At 39.0% G+C, this 24,403-nt stretch overlaps 1 protein-coding gene across 3 annotated transcripts in view; it reads right to left on the bottom strand.

Moving 5' to 3' along the window:
* Positions 1-2,896, bottom strand: part of LOC110678585 (paired box protein Pax-6-like) — a 201,400-nt gene extending 198,504 nt beyond the window's left edge. For 2 of the 3 annotated variants that reach the window (XM_021851624.1, XM_021851626.1), the window contains exon 1: positions 781-2,896. In XM_021851624.1, the coding sequence (XP_021707316.1) occupies positions 781-952 (172 nt within the window). In that variant the 5' untranslated portion in view covers positions 953-2,896. The remainder of the gene's footprint in view (positions 1-780) is intronic. The other variant, XM_021851625.1, reaches the window with a different exon arrangement.
* Between the last annotated feature and the right edge of the window lie 21,507 nt (positions 2,897-24,403).

The following is a 24,403-nucleotide window of genomic DNA, read 5'->3' as shown; positions in this document are numbered from 1 at the left end:
TGTTTGATTTTGGCGATACGAAAATACATATACAGAAATGGTACATAGGTTAGTCATGAACTCTGTTAATTTCAATGTTTCTCTGGGATTTGTTTTGGGTTATACTATCCTACATGGAGAAATAGTAGTTCATAAATTTGACTATCCTTACAAATATATCTCGCATAACTTAGGATCTCGCCCTAAAAGCCATAGCTAAACGAGTGTGTAGCCCGTTGTTTTGAATGAATCACTTAAAACTATCACCACTGGGAGATAGAGGAAAATCTTCTCTTCACCGTAGCATTGTTCAATAACGTGTAAATCCATCCGTTTGCCCAGTAACATAATGCTACATGCATGGATACCAATGGCTCTTAGGGCAAAATTATAAATTAAGCAAGATATATAACTTATAGCTTTGCTTTCATAGAACTGAATACTCTTTATCCCACTGCGAAAGGCAAAGTCCATCACTGAACTAATTACAAATGAATTCCGACCGCTGCTTCCGAATCGAATCGCAGCGGTCAATCTTCCATTAATGCTCGCCCTGGGGTCACCCATTATCCATCATAGGCATACCGCACTGCTGCTATAATACCTCTATACAGATTAACAAAACAATCGCATCGGAAACTCGGTGCCGCTACCGGTTTTTTCAACCACTGCTAACTTAAACCACCATCATCATCATCTTCCCCAATTAATCCCGTCGGCAAACAGACGGGGGCCCGAATCTCGCCCGATCGGTGCAAAAAACAAACATCCCATGCGGGAGACTTTGGTACTGGGACTTACCGGTAGGCGATAGCTGCAGTCCCGCCGGCGGTGGCGGAGGAGGACCGGGTGGCTGCTGACCGGGCAAACCGGACCCGGGTACCCTCGGCGGTGGTTCCATACTCCACGGGGCGGCTCCACTGGTCGGCAGCTGTGCGAACTCACTCCCGATCGCCGATCCAATCAACATCATATGGACCCGGACTTGGCGAACTTGGTCTGCTTCTTCTTCTTTTACCTCTCTTCTGTATTCTGCGCAGCTCAGATAAGTTTTCGGTTTCGGTAGCAGCTCTTGAACGTCTTCCGGCTCTGCAGTCTACAATATTGTGTTCCAAGGTCACGCTCAACTTGTCTTGGAGGCACTCTGCTGAACCCGCTTCAACCACTTGTCACTTGTCACCCGGCGGGCTAATGTGAGTTTAATTGGCATTCAAACACTTGCACGCGAGAGCACTTCGGTAGCATGGACTTCTGAAGCTTCCCAGCTATTGAACGACACATTCACTCGATCACTTGATCCGGAGTCACACCGTTGCGGGAGCTAATTAATTAATTATAAAAGTTGATCGATGGACAAAGGGATGTGACACTTCTGAAGGGTTCTTTTCCTCCCCTTTACGGCAAGATCCACTTGTTGATCGAGCTTAATTAACTCGAGGTCGATCGCACCTCGCACAACTTACTGTATTGGGCGTTTTTTATCACTTGCATATTTCTGCTTGATCTGTCACTTGTTCTACGTATTGGTTTGTATTCTTTGCACTTGATTGCGCTATCATCCAGAATTTCTTCCACAGCAGTTTACACAAATCTTCAACAGATATTCGAGGATCACTTCACCCCCCGAAGTCTCACAGTATTCACGCGGCAATCACTGTAAACCGGAAACTGTTACCACGGTAACCATCGCCACGAAAGCAATCACAGTTCACCACTAAGAGCATCTTGAACAACTCCACCAAAAACCAAACGATTAAAATTCAGCGCGCCTACTTCGACGAGATAGACATTCAACCAGCGATCAATCGAGCAGCGGCGGCACACACTTCGTAGCGGTATTCAAAAAACGGGGCGCGCGCGTAACAACTGTCCGCGTGGATAGCAATATCAGACTGAAAGCAGGCAGGAAACGAGAAGCACGAAAGCGTTGAGCAAAATCAAGCACCCGTTGAGCTTGGAGAGCCCACAACTACCAACCAGCAGCAGTAGAAGCAGAAGCAGAAGCAGCAACAACGGCAACCAGCCAGTCCAGAACGAGAGATATGGGTGGAAACGGCGTGCTCTGCTGACTGTGGCTGTCCCGCTTTGGCGCACTGGCCCAAGAGCAAGAGAGATGGCGAACGAGAAATTGGTCGCACCCACTGAGTTTACGTGGTCTTGCATATGAAGGATGATTTGGTGGGTGAGCTGAGAGAGCTTGGTGCGAGGGGAGTTGTTTTCTGCTTATGGAAGCAGTTCTGGGGTGCTTGATTGTGTTGGATGGTGGGTTGATGAGGAAGGTTGAGGAAGAGAAGTGGATACAAAGAGTGAAAAGCTACACCCGGTATTGTGGTCGGTTGGCTGCCGTTGGGTGTTGGATGTGTTGAGTTGGGTGAGCGATACCCCGGAGAGGGATTGAACGGCGAAACTTTTATGGTTGATAATTGTAAAATAGCGACGGGAGTTGTTAAGTGAATATCGGTAAAAGAAGTTAACTGAAGATCCAAGCGAATTACTTGATAATGTGTTTCATTGTTTTATACAGTTATTAAGTAAGCATAAGAATAAGAACTTGAACCAATAGCGATCGAGCATCCTTAGTAAAGCATTTTTTTTCAATCAATTTCTATGTCTTCGGAAGCAGACACATAGGGTTAAAAAACTGATCGTAGAAGAACATAATTAATTTTTAAGTTATATCGGTGATTTGGAAAGTGTAGATTTCCCATTTCTTGCATTTTTGTTAAATTAAATTGATTGACAATAAAATAAATAAGTTAAGACCATCAATCCTTAGTCTATGATTTAAATACCTTTGCTCAAGAAGGACATTTGTGAGCTATTGGAAATGTCCTGATTTTTGTGTTTTGATCATTGAAATTGGTTGAGTTTCAAAAGTTATAGGGCATTCATGCCAATTATAGAGGTAGTAGTAACTGGTTGAGGAATAAAAAATCACCACAAAATAATGGAAGCTCGTTCTTCATATTTGAATCCGTCATTCGAAAGCTTTTCCATTTTGTCTCACGTGAAAATAATATTAGAATTTCCTTTAAGAATCACTATTATACAAATCTACCACTATTACAAGAGCAAAAGAGTAAAATTGTTTTCTACTGTTTCCTTACTACATACAAAGACTTTTTACACATTTATTTAGTTTTGACAAAAACCATGTTACAAAAAACACACAAACATATATAAAGTTGCCCACAACACGCAAAAAAACGCATTACCACTATTATTGAACATACACACTACAATACGAACAGCCAACCTAAAAGAGAAAAGAAAATGCTTGACGAATTAATGTAATAGCTAGGAAGAGTGGTGTTTCTGGTCATTGCAAAGAAGTTAAACATTCAAGAACAGTTTTGTTGAAAAAGGTGCAATAATTTGTTAAAACCGTCATGCAAAATTGTATTTTTTATAGTTTTACAGATTTCAGCATAAGAGAATATCTTGTTTTTCAATTATAAAAAAAAAACAAAACTACTGTTGTTAGAAATATGATAAAGTGTATATTTTCATGTATAAATCTGAGACAAATTATTATTTTTCCTCGTTAAAACATTTACTTTTAAGCAAGTAGTGTTTGATCCTTCGACCTTGACGCTTGCTCCTGCGGGGGCGGGCGATGAGGGCATGATCGAAAATGTCACGCGTCGTTCGCGTAGGAAAATGAAAATGCGCCGCGGATCGTTAGTAGTTATTGATCTATTGATCGCGTCGCTTGCTCTTGCGGGGGCGAGTGATCCGCGAATGCTTATCCCACTAACCCAATATTCTTTCCATGAAAAGCGTGGAGATGCAGAGGTGATCTCGGTCTCTAGTAACAACGGTAGTCACACTAACATTCCTTCCCTTCCCCGATACCGTAAGGACGTGGCCGGCGACGTTATTAAATGTTAAATTTTGAGCTCTCGATTTGTGCATTGAGAATGGTAAGCTAATCCCAAGCCCCATTCATTAGGGCGAAGTTGAAATTTATATGTGTCGTCAATGATTATTGCTTAATCATCTTACAATTGCGAACTGATGAAAATCAATTGGTTTTGCACTGACATCCCAAGCAACAATTTCAATGCTCTTTAGTCTTAGATTTTATTTATTGAGATTTTATTATAGATGCATTTAATCCTAACAGATTTAATGAAGCATTGAAAAGAGCTAAACGGTCTTTTTTAGTAAAAACCACTTAAAAATGCTTTGTAGATACTTACAAGTGTTAATATTAAACCTTATTTGTCCGTAAGAATTGTTGATAACAATTTGCATTTTGGAGGAGCTGTGTAGTGTCTATTAAAACCTATACTTAAAACCTCATCTGGTTTGACTTACAAAGCCAACGATAAAATCCGTAGGACTGCACTAAGTCATGTTAAAGTCTTCTCAAAACTCAACTTACGAATGCGGCCTGCTGGTGATTATGTCGATAATCATGTAGACAATTATGAGTTTATATATAAATTACAAACATCCTTCTCGTAGAATCTGACTACCGAGTGTGGTATTTTTGGTTGCATTTGATTGCTTAAACTTCCCGTTCTAGTGAGATAAGTATGCACACAGCAGCTGAGTTACATGGCAATACTGTCATTTTTTCGGCACTTCAATCACTTACCGTTTTCTGCATTTGTACAACCGATCAACCACGGGCTTCAGTCTAACAGTGAAATATTAATTCCAGTAAACAGTAAAAACATAGTTGGACACACAACGGAACATTTTAAATCAATTAAATTGCATCACCGGCTTAAAGCACTTCCGATTTGTTATTTTTGACAGCATAATAAGTCTTTGAGCAGAAAAAATAATCTGATTTAAGAATATTTTAGCCGGGATTTTTTTTTTGCGTCAGGACGTTTGGCATAATGGACGTTTCACATAAAGCAGTTTCATATAAGAACAGGTAGCATTTTAAAGAAGGCATATAATTCACTTTATGCCAAACGTCCATTATGAAAAAGTCCACCTATAAAATTTTGAGAAACGTCCTTATGCGAAACGTCCCTCCCCCATTTTACCCAGTGAAGGACTTTGCGCAAAAATTTTTAAGATCAAAAGAACTCATTGGTAATTATATTGAACGGAATAAATACCAATTGATCTTAAACCGTCTCAATCGAGACCAGTAAGATTTAACTAGATGGAATCAATTTTTAGTGTCACCGTTTCGGGTTCATAATTACAATATGTGTGGGAAATTTCCATTAACGATTGAAATGAGCATGAAATCATTCTGAATATGGAATGCAATAGAATATAAGAAAGGCAATTATGATGTCAAAAATCGAAAAATTTTATTTCATTTCACCAGGTAATTTTCTTTGGAATGAACTTCACGCGTTTGTAAGGATATTTACTGCCAAGCAAAAAATGATTATTTGAAATTTAGTATTATGAATCTGCAGACATCTTGATGGTTTGAATACTATAAAAAAGGTTATGATTTATGATCAAATTAATGTCTGGTATTTGTTTGATCATAAGCTCTTAGCAATGGTTTATTTCCGTGCTTTAGGATATCGCAAGAGATTCATTACCGCTAGTTGGGCTTAACTAAACTTTATAATAGCTTTTATGTATGTTTTATAGTATAGTACAAGGGCAGATATATTCATAGGATAGAAAACTAAGAAGTTTGGAAAGGGTTTTAAACTAGGTAACAATTTGAAGCTGCTCAAACGCTTTTATAACTAATTTAATTCAGCCTTTGTTTGAACAAAAGCTGTTCATAGCCTCCATATACTGTTGTTCAGCTATTAAACATCTAATTCTGGCGATTTTATTCAGCCTTAAGCTTAATTGAAGCTGTATGGAAGGCTGGATAAAGGTCTAGCATGCGTTTATTCAAGCTTCTTTCAAAAACGATAATTCTATTTTTAGAACAGATGGCAACATTCGAACCCTTAATGATTGCTTATTTATCTATAATTCAACAATGAACAACAAAATGATGAAATATTTTCAGGTTCATAGTTTTAGGTTTTATCAACGTAACTAACAATTTTAAACACATGGTGGAGATATATGCTGGAATTTAAAGATGAAAATCAGTAAATATGACCAATTGAGAATTGAACTGGGATCCAATGATTTATAACCACTTTCCTTGACATCTACTCCACATGACACTATGTGAACATTATCAAAAGCAAGGGAATAACTTATTGACTTGTCTGAATAGGGGTCATGTTAAAGGTTGTATTGAAGCTAGAGAAGTAGAAATGAGCAAATTGGTCTAATTTTGCGAGCGAATCGTAACTGACTCGCTTACAAAACTGAATCGACTCTTTTGATCGATTCATTGATGCACATAATAAAGTCAAAAATGAATCATGTATCTCACATAAAAACGAAAAATATAAGTTTTTGCATGAGATCTTTTTATAACATATCTACTTCTACTGTTAATATATCTTGCGTATGATACGTTGCAGCTTAAAAAATTATCCTTGATGAATTTCTAGGGTCTCTTTTAAATATCTAGTGCTAGTGAATCGTGATTCTTTTGAAAAGAATCGTGATTCGTTCATTCATTTTCAAGAGTGAATTGTGTTTTGACCTTCTTTATATTTTTCTCAGAAATATATTGTAGTAAAAAGCAAATTGTGAACGTTTTATTAAGATTTGAGCATGTTCCAATCCTCTGGAATTTTTTGAATATTCGAAACGTTCACAATTAGTTTTTCACTATGATATGCAACTAACTCGAGGATGAGTTTACATCTCAGGTCCTCTCCGTGATAGGCGTGAGTTCTTACCTCTACACCAGGTCCGTGTCCGTCTGCAACAAGTATAAGCTTAAACTGTCGCTTCCAAGGATTTTGAACTTATAACCATCGTTTGCACAACTCAGGACATTTGCCCTTTTGCATTTGGATCTCTGTTTCAACTATACAGGAATATCTAATTCTCTATGTTCCAAGCTACAAATATGAATGATATTTTCTTGCATGGTTAGAATATTAATTAAAGGTATTTGCTTTGAATGGTTCTAGTCACCATGGATAATAATATTTATATGAGTACTCTTCGAGTGATAATTGTTTGAAAAGTTTGGGAAGTGATACCCTTTTTCAGTTTTCTTACTACATCTATACTGCCCTTCTACGCCTACTTGTCCCATGTTCTATGTAAACCTTATGAACCGCGGGACAAATATGCGTAGAACGGCAGTTAGTATATCTAACATTCCAATCTTAAAATAAGTCGTTTTGGTTAGCACTATAAAAACAATTAAATAAATTATCAATTAAACTTACCGTTTCAATTTTCATGCATATAAGCTTTTTTTTACTGAATCCTTCAAAACCTCTAATCATAGTTAGTAATTTTTTGGATTTTTTCTTTAACAAATAGGAAATCAAAATCGATTAATTTATAGTTTGATTATGATTTTTTGAAGTCATATTGCAATTTTTAGCCTAACTTTTAAGAGGAAGAGGGGTTGGTGGTTTTTGATCGTCTTCGCACATCATGAACCGTCTACCTTTGGACAAAAAATTGAGACGAAAAAAAATCGTATATTTTGAGGTCATCTTCGACTATCGGTAAGTTTTTCTCGCAGGACCGTGACAGTTTATAATTTTTTTTTGATAATACTTGCAGAACAAACCAATCAATCATGAGTTAATTTCGTTACTTGTTTTTATAGAAGTTTTACAAAAAAATCATCATATAGAGCTCTAAATAGCGCACGCATTAAATATAATTTATCTTTCTCATCCATCGGGGTCTCTTTCAAAATGAGTTGAAGGATGCTTTTTTACTTGGAGTAATTTCGTTTGAAATTACTTACATAAAAGTTTCAGTGTGTTTAGATTTTAGATACTCCAACTTTTTTTCACGATCGTTCTTTTTACGACCATTTTTTAACGACCGAAATTCAGCAAAACGACCCTTTTTATAAATGATCAATATTTTAATAAGTAATCCAAATAAAGGGTCATAATGTTCAGCAAAATTTGTTCAGTAAAAAAGGGCTAACATGAGGTGATTTGAAAATACCTGAAGGTCGTAGACACAAAAGTCAATTTGGACAAATTGAGTTGTAAGATTGTGAAAAATAATAGAATCGTTCTGGTGGGCTTCGATCCCACGACTCCCAATACGCTAGACTGGGCGCGTTCACCAACTACGCCACAGAACGGGTAACGATTCCGCAGCGTAATCGGCCAACCTGAAACCAAAGTCCGTCACGACCCCATTTTATCCTTCACAACTTTACACCTCCTTCGGCTCTCTGAGATGCCCAATTCGACTCTCCTAAGCGTGCCTACGAACAACAGTGAGAGATTTTTATTTTTAGCGTCGCACTGTTGCCTTGTTTGTGCCACACTACTCATAAGCCAACGTTGGCTCAATAGAAGAGTGCATGGTGACGTCACGAAAAATTCTCCTTCTCTGTCCCTCTTTCATCACGCTCAATTGACTGTCCTGCTCTTTGACACTCACTGCTGGAATTGTTTAGATTTTTTTTTTATATGGAGTTGACATTCACTGCTGGAATTGTTGACATTTTTTTTATATGGAGTTTCGGGGTTAGGTCAAGCGTGCAACGATCTATGAGATGGTTAGTATGGGTACCATATTCGTACAGCCAACATATTCGTGGTCTTCCCCGAAGCCACCGACCTCTACCAAACTGCGCTTATCAAGCACATATTTTGACTTGTTTATTGTTTAATTCCATGCAATACTTTTGATTGATTCAGGGATAACAGGTACAGGGCGTCACAAAGAAGATAAAGAAAGTTCCTTTTTCTCACACAGGGTACACATTACAGGGAATTCCTCACCTACTTTTGAAGTTTTCTGTAACAGCGAACAGTGCCTACATGCTTTGTCTGTTCGAATTCGAAAAGATATGATTCTTAATTTGATCATCTTCTTCTGCGATTCATAACCCCGTTATGAATTCATTACTTTATGAACGAGGGTTGGAGTCGCGACAGGAAAGCTAATAGATGCAGGAGAAAATTTTTGCTTCACTGTAATTATGTTTCCTGTCGTAAATAATCCCTAACAACGCATTGCAACGCTATAGTGGTTATCACGCCCAATGGTATGAGTGCCCTATTGCAGATGTAGTTGTGTGTGAACCTGAGAGGAAAACAATATGCACTCAGTCTCGAAAAACACCCAAAAACCGGGTGTGAATTTTTCAAATTGGGTAATATTTCCATAAGCATTTCGATGAGTCTGGAAAGCGTGTGCAAGTTTCTTTGAGGAAAAAAAAAACAAATTGTGTATGACGAGCGTATGCTAGTCTACGTTTGTTCAAATATCACTAAACTCTACTACTTACTTTCTTACTTATTTGGCTTTACATTGATTATCTTGATAAAGCCTCGCCTATAAAATTTCACCAATTCACTCGGTTCATGGCCGCTTCTCTCCATCCTCGACCCACGCTTTCCAAGTCCTGGTGCACCTGGTCAATCCAACTAGCTCGCTGTGCCTCACACCTTCTTGTTCCGACCGGATTCGTAGCGAATACCAACTTTACAGGGTTGTTGTCCGGCATTCTTGCAACATGCCCTGTCCAGCGTAACCTTCCAGCTTTAGCTACCTTCACGATACTGGGTTCGCCGTAGAGTTGAGCGAGCTCGTGGTTCCTCCTTCGCCGCAACACGTTCTCTTGCACGCCGCCGAAGATCGTCCTTAGCACACGAAGTTCGAAAACCCCAAGAGCTTGCAAGTCCTCTTCGAGCATAGTCCACGTCTCATGCCCATAGAGGACTTATGAGGTCTTATGAGCGTTTTGTACATCGTGAATTTGGTGCGGGGGTGAATCTTTCTTGACCGCAGTTTCTTCGGAAGCCCATAGTAGGCACGACTTCCGCTGATGATGCGCCTTCGTATTCCCCGACTAACATTGTCATCAGCCGTCAACATTGTTGTCGTAGTCCCCACCGAGACTCGAACGAACTGGAGTGTTCGCCCGAGATCTTCACGCAGTTTTGCACACCGTCCATCGTTGCTCTGATCAATCTTGTGAGCTTCCCGGGAAAGCTGTTCTCGTCCATGATTTTCCATAGCTCTACGCAGTCGATACTATCGTATGCTGCCTTGAAATCGATGAACAAATGGTGCGTAGGGCCCGGGTTTTCACGGCATGTCTGGAGGATTTGTCGCACGGAAAAGATCTGGTCCGTTGTCGAGCGGCCATCGATGAAACCTGCTCGATAACTTCCCACGAACTCGTTTGCTATAGGGATAGTCGACGGAAGAGAATCTGGGATAGCACTTTGTAGGCGGGGTTTAGGATGGTGATTGATAATTTTCACACTCCAGTTTGTCACCCTTTTTGTAGATTTCCCAGAAACCCATTCCCCAGAATGACGTTCCCCAGAACGCCATTCCCCAGAATGGGACATTCCCCAGAAATCCATTCCCCAGAATAGGACATTCCCCAGAAAACCATTCCCCAGAATAGGACATTCCCCAGAAAAAAATATTATAGGAAATTTTTGGGCTGTTAAAATCCAGGTGAATGGTATAAAGTAAACACAAATAACTGGAAAATTTATGGAAAATCAAATTTTAGTTTTCATAGCTCAAATGTTTGTTTCTTTTTTTTTAACGACAAAGCTTCCTGTTTGTTGCAGTCTTTTATTAACTAAAAAAACGAAGAATCTTCGAATTAATAAATCAATAAATTCCAGTTCATCACAGCGCCACCTATGGTCGAAGATGTTATTAATGTTACCGTTTGGTTTCATATGTTTGGATGACTTTCTCCTTACAAATTTCAAGCTCGTAAAAACCCCTCCTCAGAGTTGATGGATGCTGCTCCGCACCCATCATCTAATTGATTAAAGTAATTTGCTGTAAAAAGGAATTATCAAAGACAAAGGAAATTTTCTAGTGTATTTATGTTTCATTATTCTCCATAATTACGAAGACAATAAACCTAGGAAGAACAGCCAATGTTCAAAAGAAGGGAGAATATGCTATGAAAGCAAAAAGAGTACACAATTTTCATCAATTTATTTCATGAATATGAAGAATATTACAGTAATACAAATCACCTAAAATACAATTATAAAGAACAGCCAATTTTAAAAGACGGCTGAATAACTATGAATACAAATCAAATAATTTTTGAATAGCTCGGGTAAAGTTTCATCATGAATCATAGTATGGCATATGTAAGAGCAGTTTATATTAAACAGTTTTGCTACTTTTCCAAGAATGTCGGTTCCCCGAATGTCATTTCCCCCGAATGCCAGTTCCCCAAATACTCCGTTTTCCCGAATAGCCCAATTCCCCAAAAAGTTTTTAGCTCTCATAATTGTCATAACTTTTTGTGTTTTAAGGTGATGAACAAACCGGTCATCTGATATGCACCCTTCTTTACTTGATTGGTGATTCTTCCGAATTTAACCGTCCTTGGCATTTTTGGCAATGATTTTATAATCTATCAAATCTCCTTCTTATGATTGCTTATCATTCGTGCTAGTTCAGAATCCAGTCCCTAAAGTCTATTCTGGTACCTGTTTCAACTGCATCGCTTTTCGATGCAACGGGTCATTCGGGGAAATGGCTTTCGGTGAAACGGGTCATTCTGAGAGCTGGAATTCGGGGAAAAGTAACATAATTATGTTAAACAGCTTTTAAACAGCATTTTCTCCTTAAGATTTTGGTCGGGTCTGGCCATGAACCACGTAGTCATTTATTTTATATTTTCAAGACCATTTCATTCTCGCTGATCTTTTGAACCGTAATCTTAGGCCAAATCCTTCCCACCCCATATATGACCAAGTAATTTATGGGCGGCTTCTTAGATGGTTTGCCTGTGACAAGCAAACACTTAAAAAGTTTTTTTGGACTCAACTTGTATTCGATTGAGATCCATAATGATGATTTTAACTAAATAATATTTTGGGTGAATTGATGTCGATGTCCGGGATTCGAAGCGTCTGGGAATCCGAACGAATTTTTAACGACAAAAGACTAAATAAAACCAAATTTATTTCTTCCCGCTCTTTAAAAATGTATTAAAACAATTCTGGCGAATGTCCTATTCTGGGGAATGGTTTTCTGGGGAATGTCCCATTCTGGGGAATGGATTTCTGGGGAATGTCTCATTCTAGGGAATGGCGTTCTGGGAATTGTCCTACAACCGATAGGGCATATAACGCCTTGCTTCCACTCCTCGGGCAGCTGTTCCGTTTCCCAGATTCTGATTATCAGCCGATGCAGATAAGCGGCCAACTTGTCCGGGCCCATCTTGATGAGTTCGGCTCCGATACTTCCTTGCCAGCGGCCTTGTTGTTCTTAAGTTGTTGAATGGCATCCTTAACTTCCCCCATCGTGGGAGCTGGTTGGTTTCCACTGTCCGCTGTGCTGACGTAGCCATCGCCTTCGTCACTAAAGTCTATAGATACCATAAAGTGGAAAACAGTGTACATAAACCCGCCAGCTAGCCAGCTCACCAGAGATGGTGCCATCTGCAAAGTTGTTCAGTAGCTCATGGGCTAACATTATTTCAGCCAAAAGATTCGACGTTGAATCACCAGGTGGCGCTAGTGAACATAGAACTTTTCTTTTACGAATATTTTAGGATCCTGAACACTTAGAAAAATGGTTTTATAGTTAAAGTTGTCTAGTAGATCATGAGCGCCATCTGGTGGCAGTATATCGAAACTCTTAGCAACAAAAATAATATTGCTAAAGCTACTTAACAACTTTACTGAAGACGCCATCTTGCCAAATGGTCAAGCTTCTGAGATATCTACAAAACAAAAGTTTCATGCTCACTAGCGCCGCCTGGTGGCAAAACTTTGTATTGAATGGCACAAACAATAATAGCCCTTCAACCAATGAACAGTTTTGCCGAGGACGCCATTATTCTTTAATGGTCAGGCTACTGAGCTATCCAAAAATAAAATAAATCGATTGTACGACATTTCCCAGAATGACTTTCCCCAGAACGACATTCCCCAGAACGCCATTCCCCAGAATTGGACATTCCCCAGAAATCCATTCCCCAGAATGGGACATTCCCCAGAAAACCATTCCCCAGAATGGGACATTCCCCAGAAAAAAATAACAAGAGATCTTTGAGGTGTTCAAATCCAGGAAAATGGTAAATAGTAAATAGTGAATGCATCTAACTGGAAAATTCGAGGAAAACCATTATTTCCATAGGTAAAACATTTTCGTATTGTTTTTTTTTTTATTTTTAACGGTAGGAATTTCGGTTTGTTGCAGTCTTTCATTTATTGAATGGAGAATCTTTAAATCAAAAATTCTTTAAAATTAACCACCTATAGTCGGAAATGTTATTCGAACCATTTGGACGATTTTTATATTTTTTGACGATTTTCTCGTCGAAAAAGTTAAAATTTAGCGTGACATAATATGTGTACCATCCCTAATTATTTAGACAATAAACCTAGGAAGAACAGCATATGTTCAAAAGAAGGGAGAATATGCCATGAAAGCCGAAAAACAAATTCCATTAATTTACTTTGTGACATATTACACTACACCAATCTCCCTTTGAAAGTACAATTGAAAAGAACAGCCAATTTTAAAAGAAGGAAGAATAACTATGAAAATAAAAAAACAATAGCTTGGATCAAGTTTGATCATAAAGCACAGTATGGCATATGTAGGAACAGCATATGTTAAACGGTTGAGCTACTTTTCCTCGAATGTCGGTTTCCCAAATGTCGTTTCCCCGAACGCCAGTTCCCAGAATGCCAGTGCCTCGAACAACCCGTTTCCCCGAATAGCCTAGTTTCCGAAAAGTTTTTAGCTCTTATAATTATCATAACTTTTGTGTTTCGAGGTGGTAATGAACCGGTCATCTAATATGCACCCTTCTTCACTTGATTGGCGGTTCTTTCGAGTTTCACCATCATTGGCATTTTTGGCAAGATATATTTAGTCGAGGATGACGTTCAAATCTAAATTATCTTCTTCTATTAATTGCTTATCATTCATTCTAGTTCAGCACAAAGTCCTTAAAGACTATTCTTGCACCTGTTTGAACTGCATTACTATTCGGGGAAACGGGTCATTCGGAGAGGTGGCATTCAGGGAAATGATATTCAGGGAAACAACAGTAGCACAATTATGAAATTAATTAAGACACAATTAAGAAAAAAATTAAAAAGCATTTTCCTCCTAAGATTATGGTTGGGTCTGCCGATGAACCACTTAGCCACAAAACCACCTCTTTCCCCCTTCGTGATTTTTTGACCGTACAAACTTTTTGAAACTTGTGTGCCACACCCCCCCTCCCTTCCATAGAAGACCAAGTGATTTATGGACGGCAGCTTAGATGGTTTGCCTGAAAAAAAGGAAGCAAACACTCGCCGTTCAAAAGATTTTTTAACTCAATTCAGATTTTATTCGCTTGAGATCCATAATAATGAATTTGACAAAATAATATTTTGGATGAATTGACGTCTGTGTCCGGAATTCGAAGCTTCTACCAATTTTTTTCCACTCTTTACAAACGTATAAAACCCATTCTGGGGAATGTCCTATTCTAGGGAATGGTTTTCTGGGGAATGTCCCATTCTGGGGAATGGATTTCTGGGAAATGTCCCATTCTGGGGAATGGGTTTCTGGGGAACGTCATTCTGGGGAATGTCGTTCTGGGGTTTGACTTTCTGGGAAATGTCCTACAACCAAAAAAATCATGTTCATAGTGGCAAAATTTTCAATCTTTTGGTTCAAATAATGTCAGCCCTTGAGCTACTGAACAACTCTTTCGATGACACAAACCCACCAAAACATCAGCAACAAAAGATATCATATGTTACAAAGTTTGCATTTTTATCTCTCATTGTTCATATAGTGCAAGTCAGAGAAAGCGCCCCTTTCGGCCAAGTTCTCAATTAAAAGGATGGTGCTCAACTCTAAAAGGTAGTTTTTCTGAGCACTGTAACTTTACCCCTGGGTCTCATATAATGTGGAATCTCGTTCATGTGTCTAATAGGTGACCTGACTGTACCATTTCATCAGTGTTTCCAGCATGAAAAAAAACTATTGTTTCGCTTTCCCGAACAAAAAATGAATACTTCAATTTTGCTCAAAATTCGTCTTACATAATGCGCAGAAAATTTGATATATTAAGTATTATTAATTTTACTTGTGCAGTGTTGCCAGCTACAACATAATTTGGAACTTTTCCTGAAAAACTGGATTACAGATGAAGAGTACTCCTACCTTTCCGAGCATTCTGTCTTTTCGATTCCGGCCAAATTTAATAAATTTGAACCTCTTTGAATTCTTCTTAAACAGTGTTGTCAGCCACATGAACATTTGTGCTTTGGTCGACTGTATGGATTTCTTCAACTTTAGTGAACATCCTCTATCGTTATCTTAAAAATAATCCCCATATAATTGGCTCTATTGATTACAATCGAGTAGTGTTGGCATCTATTATCAGAATATGAAAACTTAAATGAACATTTTGGAAAGTTTTCCATGCTTCAACTTAGCCGAATATTTCAGATCAGTATTTTCACATCTAGACGTTGCATTGAAAAAAAAAAAATAAATATAACCTAGATTTTTTACGACTTTAAAATGCCACATTCACTTTAAATAAGTTTAAGGTCCTGTTCAAAAAGGTCTAATAGGTCGTAATCTATTATTTTTTGAAGCAGATTCGACCGGATAATTCTAATGAGTACATTTAATTCAGAGTCTCGTAATGAAATGGCATAATTTGCCCCATTTTGCCCTACAACACTATTTTCGTATAGTTTTGTTTCCATATTGCATATTTCAAACGCCATCATCCTACGTAAGAAAAACAAATTGAACTGCCACAATCAGTTGTTCAACTTCAAGGCCAAATGAGGCGTAATGAGCTTCATCACTCAATAAGAGTAATAAGACTGGTTGAAATGTGGCCTGTTTTTTTTTTCAGATACATCCAGAATACGTCGGAAAAGTATACTCTGAGTAGCCGCAGTTGTAAATACTTTTAAACATCAACAAATAAATGTTAAGGTGATTATAAAACGAAGCCAAACTTTGAATTTTCAAGTGCACAAGACGAGAGTATCTCACAACAGTTCGCGTTGAAAACCGATCAACTTGCTTGCTGGCTGGTGGTGACCAATGGGATAGATTTTTAACGCGAAGCGCTGTTTGGTTCTTAAGTCTTGTGCTCTTGAAAATTTGAGGTGTGGCTTCGTTTTATAATCACCTTAAGGGCAGAATGGGGCAAAATGGATATTCTTCATTCTTTGCACTGAGCAAAATGTGATCCATCATATTACCCAGATTATTCTACAATAGGAAAAATATATTAAGTTAACCGCAATCAGCTCTTCTTCAGTCGTTTAAAATGCAAAATGTTTTTTTTTGTCACCGGGTCCAGTTGAATTTGTACTACTCAGCCGATTCTACGTTGGGGATGTATAACTTGAGTTACCATTTATTCTTCTCTCTGGCATAACGTCTCAACTGGGACCTGCTTCCCAACTCAGTGTTCTTATGAGCACTTCCACAGTCATTAAATGAGAGCTTTCTTTGCCAATTGAGCATTTTTGCATGTGTATTTCGTATAGCAGGTACGACGATGCTGTATGTCCTAGCAAGCCTAGAAAAAAATCCAACCCGAAAAGATCCTCGACCGGCGGGATTCAAACTCACGACCCTCAGCTTGGTCTTGCCAAATAGCTGCGCGTTTATTACTACGACTATCTGGGCTCCAATTGAATGACCAAGTAGATCATTTTACTCGAGTTTCTAGCCTGAACTCTCGGTTTATTTGATGGCCCTAGAACATGTCATATGCTTATAGGTGAATTAGTTATGACGCAGATGCGAACATTATTTGGCGTGTACCGTTATTGATAGTGGAAATAATACAAAAAAGATTTAAGTGCATGTTGTAAGACCTAAATTTTTCTTGGTTTATATTTTGTTGCTTATCTTTTGTCTCTGATTTTATACACTCAAATGTTGAAGCTAAGTCAATATGTCCCTTCCAATTTGAAAGAGTTGAAGCTCGTTAAAGATAGTCATACGAAGAAGTGGATTCAACAGCTACAACTGGGGTACGATATCCATAAGCTTTAATCGATTTTGGATGATATGAATTGTTCTTAGTCAAACATTTGAAACAGTTTATTCACCTGCCCTTGTATCCTTGCTAACGATTGTGGAAAAAGTTGATCGTATTTCACGGCGATTTGTTCTTAAGTTGCAGTTCATTCCCTTTACCTTGCAAGGAACCCCACAGCGTCAAGGTAGGTCAATGCAGTGATTAAAATCCGCTCATCGATCGCGTTTTGTGTCGACCAACCATCAATTCATCATCGACGTACAAACGCCGGGAAATGGCCATCAAGAATCGCGCCAAGATCCCAGCCAATAACTATACAAAGTTATCTCCGGCCGTGGTCGCGATCTCCTGCACACACAACACATCATATAATCATAATCATCATCATCGTCGCCATCGTTGCCATCGCGCATAGGAGTAACTAGAACCAAATCTTCACCTTAATTTCAAATTTGAAAAATTGAGATCCACCTGCTAAATTTTTTGACATGGCTACTACTAGTATGTGAGTACGTTGAAATATGTCACAAATAATTGAAAAAAAAAAAATGTGATAAAAGTTTTGCACTCTTTTTTACACGTAACGTTATTGTAGCTTCAGCCATGTAAAGCCATTTCTAATGTATTATTCAATGATAAAACACATCTACCGTTTTGATTCATATTACGGACAGCTTCAAATTCCGGACACTGTACTTTGTATAGGAAACATTTCACACGAAATGTTTCAATTTTTGTCGTTCAAAAGTTCTTACTTTAGAGATTCGTTTTAGCCAACATTTTCCAAAGATATTCATGAAAGTTTGTAATGTTCAGCTTCCTTTGACGCCTCTATAGTGGTTTGCCGATCTCAAGTAATTATTTGATTTTTACATCTATGATTTTCATGAATATGAGGCAAAAGTAAGGAAGCGTCCGGAATAAGAATCATGAAAAGTCCACACATTTCTATTTATTTAAAATCACTCATGTTGCGTAATCAAAATCTTCATCCACCATTCAAAAGTTAATTGTTTTGAAGGATCGATAACACGGAGGAAGCATACAGAATGATTCATTTAATATGCTTTCTGATGAGTTATACTTCACTGAGGCCTTAAGGTGAAGATGAATCGAAGCCAAAGTTAAAATTTTCAAGAGCACAAATCTGGAGAACCAAACATCCGTTGAAGCTGAAAACTTAATCGATTGGTCACTAGCTGGTGATGACCAATCGATTGAGTTTTCAGCTCAAATGGGTGCTCGGTTCTCCAGATTTGTGCTCTTGAAAATTTGAAGTTTGGCTTCGATTAATCTTCACTTTAAGGGGAAAAAAATGCTTTCAGCCATGTTTGACCCAAATTACTCTTGTGGGCATGATCCTGATTCGCGACCCCCATCACCCACGGCAAGCTGCTAGCTGGAGTCTGTCATAATCATCATCCGACAGCGCGAACAACGACAACCATGTCGACGACGCATGTTTGCATACATAGTTTCAATTTGTATTGCTCCGAGAGCAAAAGTATCGATGCCAGAGCGGTTTTGCAGCCGTTGCTGCAGGAAATGAAATAATTATCGAAAATTGCCGCAGCGCAAAAATGGATTGCGAAAGGAACAAATGGGTGTGAGGGGGGACTTTGGTGGACCTACCCGCGGCTCGGCAGCAAAATGGTCATTAATGGAGCGGGTCGATCGTTCAAACCTATGATCATGATTAACCGCTGATGGCTAGGTGAATCGCTTGTTTTTGTAGAATGGCGGATGTGGATGTGGTGGTCTTTAATTCTCGCCAGGTGTGGTGGCAACACTAATTGGTTTAATAGTTTCGAGCTAACGACAACGGGTGGAACTAGAATAGTTGATGCTTTGAGGATTTGAACATTAGACGTAGTTTCTGGAGTACTATTTCAAACTAGTACAAAACGAGTAATACTTTTGATGCAGACTTTAATGCCGAACATCGCTCTTGAAATACTTCTCAAAGCAAATCCAACGGCAGAGTTTAGTTTGATGAGTGCTCTTCAAAATATTCCTCAATTCAAGGTTCTGTGTAAACCTCACGGACCACGGGACAAATATGCGTAGAACGGCAAATTATGACCCTGTTACATTTCAAGCTTCCCATTATGCGATTCTAAACCTTACCAGTCTCATTATTTAGAAGGTAACTGGAATACGAAGAGTAAGTTCAAAAGTTCGGGGGCAAAAGTTCGATCCAGCGGGGGAAAATGTTGAGCCAATGTTTTAATTCAAGGATTTTTTTTTCAATTTTTTGAAATATACATACCGTAAAATCGGGTGTAAGTGATCAGAAGGGTGAAATTGATCATCGTATCACACGATTCCATTCATTCGTAATGGAGCACATATATCAATGTAAGCTGCAGTGAATGAACGTTGTTTGTCGTAACTATTGTCGAATTGTGTGCTGTGAAGGTATTTGCGTTAATGAATGTTTATTACTTTTAAAATAATGTAAAATTTCAAAATCATGCTCGGTGCAGTATTGACAAACACCTATAAACTTCTATTTATAAGCAAGGATTTGAACATGGTATAAACCTGAAAGTTTGTGAGGATGCTTGAGATATATCCCCAAACCAGATTTAATCACCAAAACTCGTACCAATTAGCTCATATGGTTGAAATAATTGAATTTCTGCTAGATATCATTGAATTCCTTAAGAAATTGCATACATTTAGGCGTTTTCCGCGTAATTCTTGGATTTTAACTATTCGTTATATATATAAATATTGCATTATTGAGAATTTGACAAGCATATTCGGATTCAGGGAACTCAAATTTATCATGTAGAATTGTTTTGAAAACTAACGATAATGGCATTGACAAGTGATCAATTTCACCCCGAAATGAGATCCCCTGATTTTTTATTTTAGAGATGTTTGTTAACACTAAAATGATATTTGTTAGAAAATTTCGGTACATAAGTCGATGAGGCTCACCTTCGTACTTGTTTTCCTGCATTTAGTTGTTTGGCATTGTTAATATTATATAAAATAGACTAGAAAATCCGTGAAAAATTATTAATTTCACCCGAAATTACGGTACCTTGAGATTTAGACATGTTTCTCTCTGATGGCGCGGTAAAAACAACAATATTCTACGTTTTAGTCTAGTTTTGCAAAAGTTGAAATTTTAAGGTAATACGGGAAGAAAATCGGGAATGAAAATCACATCGAAATAAGGAGGATATCGCGATATGGAGAGTGAAAATGTATGCAGAATTAAGAGACCGAAAAAAATATCGACAGAGGTAGATATATCGAGATACAGAACAGCGAGATGAGGAGAGTTCTGTTCTTACAAACTCTATTTTTCAACAGAACAATCTTAATAATTTGAAGAACATAAGTTCTCATGTTCAAAACATAATTTTTATATGTACTTACTAACTTACTTACTAACTTATTTGGCTTTCCAACAATTATCTTGATAAAGCCTCGCCAACAATAATTCGCCAATTCCCTCGGTTCATGGCCGCTTCTCTCCATCCTCGACTGTGACCCACGCTCTCCAGGTCCTGGTGCACCTGGTTAATCCACCTAGCTCGCTGCGTCTATCGTAACACTGCTTCCTAGGCGAGTCCTGCCGCGCTCAGTTCCGCCAACCAGCATGCACTTTGTTTTCGACGCATTCACCATAAGCCCGACTCTTGTTGCTTCGCGTTTTAGGCGGGTGAACAAATCTGCCACCGTTTCAAATTTTCTCCCAATAATATCCATGTCGTCCGCGAAGCAAACAAATTGTCCGGATCTCGTGAAAATTGTGCCTCGACTGTTAAGTCCGGCTCTCCGCATGACACCTTCAAGCGCAATATTGAACAACAGGCACGAAAGTCCATGGCCCTGTCGTAGTCCCCGCCGAAACTCGAACGAACTGGAGTGTTCGCCCGAGATCTTCACGCAGTTTTGCACACCGTCCATCGTTGCTCTGATCCCGGGAAAGCTGTTCTCGTCCATGATTTTCCATAGCTCTACGCGGTCGATACTATCGTATGCCGCTTTGAAATCGATGAACAAATGGTGCGTAGGGACCTGGTACTCACGGCATTTCTGGAGGATTTGCCGCACGGAAAAGATCTGTTCCGTTGTCGAGCGGCCGTCGATGAAACCTGCTTGATAACTTCCCGGGAACTCGTTTGCTATAGGTGATAGATGCCGGAAGAGAATCTGGGATAACACTTTGTAGGCGGCGTTTAAGATGGTGATTGCACGATAATTTTCACACTCCAGTTTGTCGCCCTTTTTGTAGATAGGGCATATAACGCCTTGCTTCCACTCCTCCGGTAGTTGTTCCGTTTCCCAGATTCTGACTATCAGCCGATTCAGGCAAGCGGCCAACCTGTCCGGGCACATCTTGATGAGTTCAGCTTGGATACCATCCTTGCCAGCGGCCTTGTTGTTCTTGAGCTGTTGAATGGCATCCTTAACTTCCCCCATCGTGGGAGCTGTTTGGTTTCCACTGTCCGCTGTGCTGACGTAGCCATCGCCTTCGTTATCCTGACCTTCTGTGCCTGTGTTCTCTGCGCCATTCAAGTGTTCATCGTAGTGCTGCTTCCACCTTTCGATCACCTCGTCCGTCAAGATGCTCCCATCCTTATCCCGGCACATCTCAGCTCGCGGCACGAAGTCTTTGCGGGATGTGTTGAGCTTCTGATAGAACTTCCGCGTTTCTTGAGAACGGTACAGCAACTCCATCTCTTGGCATTCCACCTCTTCTAGGCGGCGCTTTTTGTCCCAGAATAGGCGGGTTTGCTGTTTTCGCTTCAGTCTGTATCGTTCCACGTTTTGCCGCGTACCATGCTGCAGCATTGCAGCCCGCGCTGCATTCTTCTCCTCTAAACCACTCCTCGTCGAACCAATCGTTTCTTAAGCTCCGTTCCACATATCCGACAATGCTTTCGGCAGCGTCATTGATGGCTGCTTTGACTGTCCTCCAGCAGTCCTCAAGAGCAGTCGAGCACGCCCTCATCCGGCAACGCTGCCTCAAGATGCTGCGCGTACGCATTGGCGACATCCGGTTGTTTCAGCCGCTCGAGATTGTACCGGGGCGGGCGTCGGTACCGTACATCATTGATGACGGATAGTTTTGGGCGCTGTTTCACCATCACCAGGTAGTGGTCAGAGTCAATGTTAGCGCCACGATAGGTTCTGACGTCGGTTATGTCGGAGAAGTGCCGTCCATCGATCAAAACGTGGTCGATTTGCGATTCTGTCTGCTGAGGTGATCTCCAGGTGTACCGATACAGGAGGCTGCATATTCTTGGAGGCGGCAAAATCTATCAGCCGTAGGCCGTTCTCGTTCGTCAGCCGGTGGGCGCCGAACTTTCCAATCGTCGGTCTGAACTCCTGCTTCTGGCCAAACTGATCGTTCAAATCTCCTATGATGATCTTCATTGGCGTAGGAACAGGGGGGGCCAGGGGGGCCAGGCCCCCCCCAGAGTCTTCCAGGCCCCCTCCAGAATTTTAAATGAAAATATATATGAAAAAAAAAAATATTTACATAATTCTAAAGTGAAGTAAAATATTCTGAATCTATTGATAAACATTCTTCAGTAGTTACGATCATTTATTTTGTTCAATAATTGTGGGAAAACCCAGATTGTCGTTCACAGCATTAGTGTGGCGGTTCTGAATTCGTTGAATTGTGCGACCATCGAAAAATTAATCGTCCTGCTGTCGCTCGACATCTCCGTTCCAAAATACTGTGATACTAAAAAGCGTCAGTATCCTAGAAAATCGGTTCTTTAAATTCGTATTTCCTGAGTAGGGCAAACCATACTATTTCAAATGTTCTAGCATAGTGTAGCCTTTTACCTTAATTACGATTTCCTGTGTCCTTGGAGGGTGCCCTGATTGAGGTGTCCGGTGATGATGATTGTCCCCATAAGATTTCTTTAAAGAAATTCATTGATAAAAAAGTTCTCGGCAAAGAAATAAATAGACAAAATTACTAAAGGAACTTCTAAAACGTAAAATAGCTGCAATTATTAGCAAAAAACAAGGCCTAATTCAAAACATATCTCTTCAAAGAATTTCGAACTTACCTAAGGCTTCAAAAAAAAAACAACCATAATTGTTGATTCCAGCAATATGTTCTTTCTCTGTTTTCGCTTCATTTTTTTAATAATTTCGTATGAATGAACTTTTTAAATTATCTCTAAACTACGTTTTACCAAGTAAGTTTTTTCAGTCTCAATAATTTCAGTGATCAAATTCGTTAATGTGTATCGAAGAGTGGTTTATACCTTTTGGTTCAAATCTTTTAGAAAGTAGTCAAATAATATTGAGATTTGCTAAAAATAGCTAAACCTTGAAAAAGTTCAAACTTTGCCCTAACATTTTTTTTCAAAATAATCGTTGATTCTGTCAAATTCCTTCACATAGGGGAATTTACGTATTCTTGGCAGTCCAAACCGATGTCGCGCTTCTTTTGCAATTTTCTCGAACATCAGCAGACAAATTACGCTTTTGCCTGTTTACATGTATGCGCTGCTCAATCCTCTATCAATTCACACCGATAGACTTGTTAAAACCTTTTTGGAAACTTATTTATAACGCTTCGAACAACCAATATCCGTGTGACTAATGTCGGCAGCCTTAAATATTCTCTTCGGCAGATTTTCCATAAGAACTGTAGGCAAATCTCCAAATCAGTCGCACTTTGAGGCGTGTTCATTTGAATTGATGGCATCTATGGTGAATTTGTTCGTCTAGTCTCGGCAATCTCGTCAACGGGAAGCTGACAAAACAAAGAAACATCGGAATGTTTTCATTGATGTGTTTTGAAGAAAAAAATCTGTGTATCTGGCATTTGAAATTTGGTTGCCGATAATAGTCCAATGGTGCCGAAGCCGTAAATGACCCTAGTTTTCCCAAAAAAGTCATTAAAAACTTTTTCGCAAAGTTATAAGTCCTTCAGAAATATTTTTAAAATGCATTGTAAATTGCGTTACAAATTCTCTCTTGTTTTTTTTTGTAAATTCTACTTCAAATCCCCAGATTCTACAGGAATTATTAACGAAAAGTATTTTTGGAATGTCTTTTGGCTTCGAATTTCCAGAAGAAATTTATTGAAAAATCCTAGGCATATTTTTACTTCTAAAATTAGCAATTTAGCAAAATAACTGGGCAAGGATTAATTAAGAAATTCATGAATAAATTTGTGAAGATCTTCCTTAAAACAATGTTTCAGAAATTGTTTTATAAATTCTGCAAAAAATATATATTTTGGAATTGAATTCTTGTACATTTTCAAGGCGGAATTCCTAGAGGCTTTTTGGCTTAATTATGAAGATTCTGAAGGAGCTCCTTGAGAAATTTGTTTTTTGTTTAATATGATTTGAGCGATTTCAATTATCCTGCAGTTTATTGTTTATTTATCCAGCCCAT

The sequence above is a fragment of the Aedes aegypti genome, chromosome 3 (genome assembly GCF_002204515.2).
Source record: "Aedes aegypti strain LVP_AGWG chromosome 3, AaegL5.0 Primary Assembly, whole genome shotgun sequence".
NCBI classification, from domain to species: domain Eukaryota; kingdom Metazoa; phylum Arthropoda; class Insecta; order Diptera; family Culicidae; genus Aedes; species Aedes aegypti.
The sequence above is the reverse complement of the archived record's forward strand: the minus strand, read 5'-3'. Positions and strand labels throughout refer to the sequence as shown.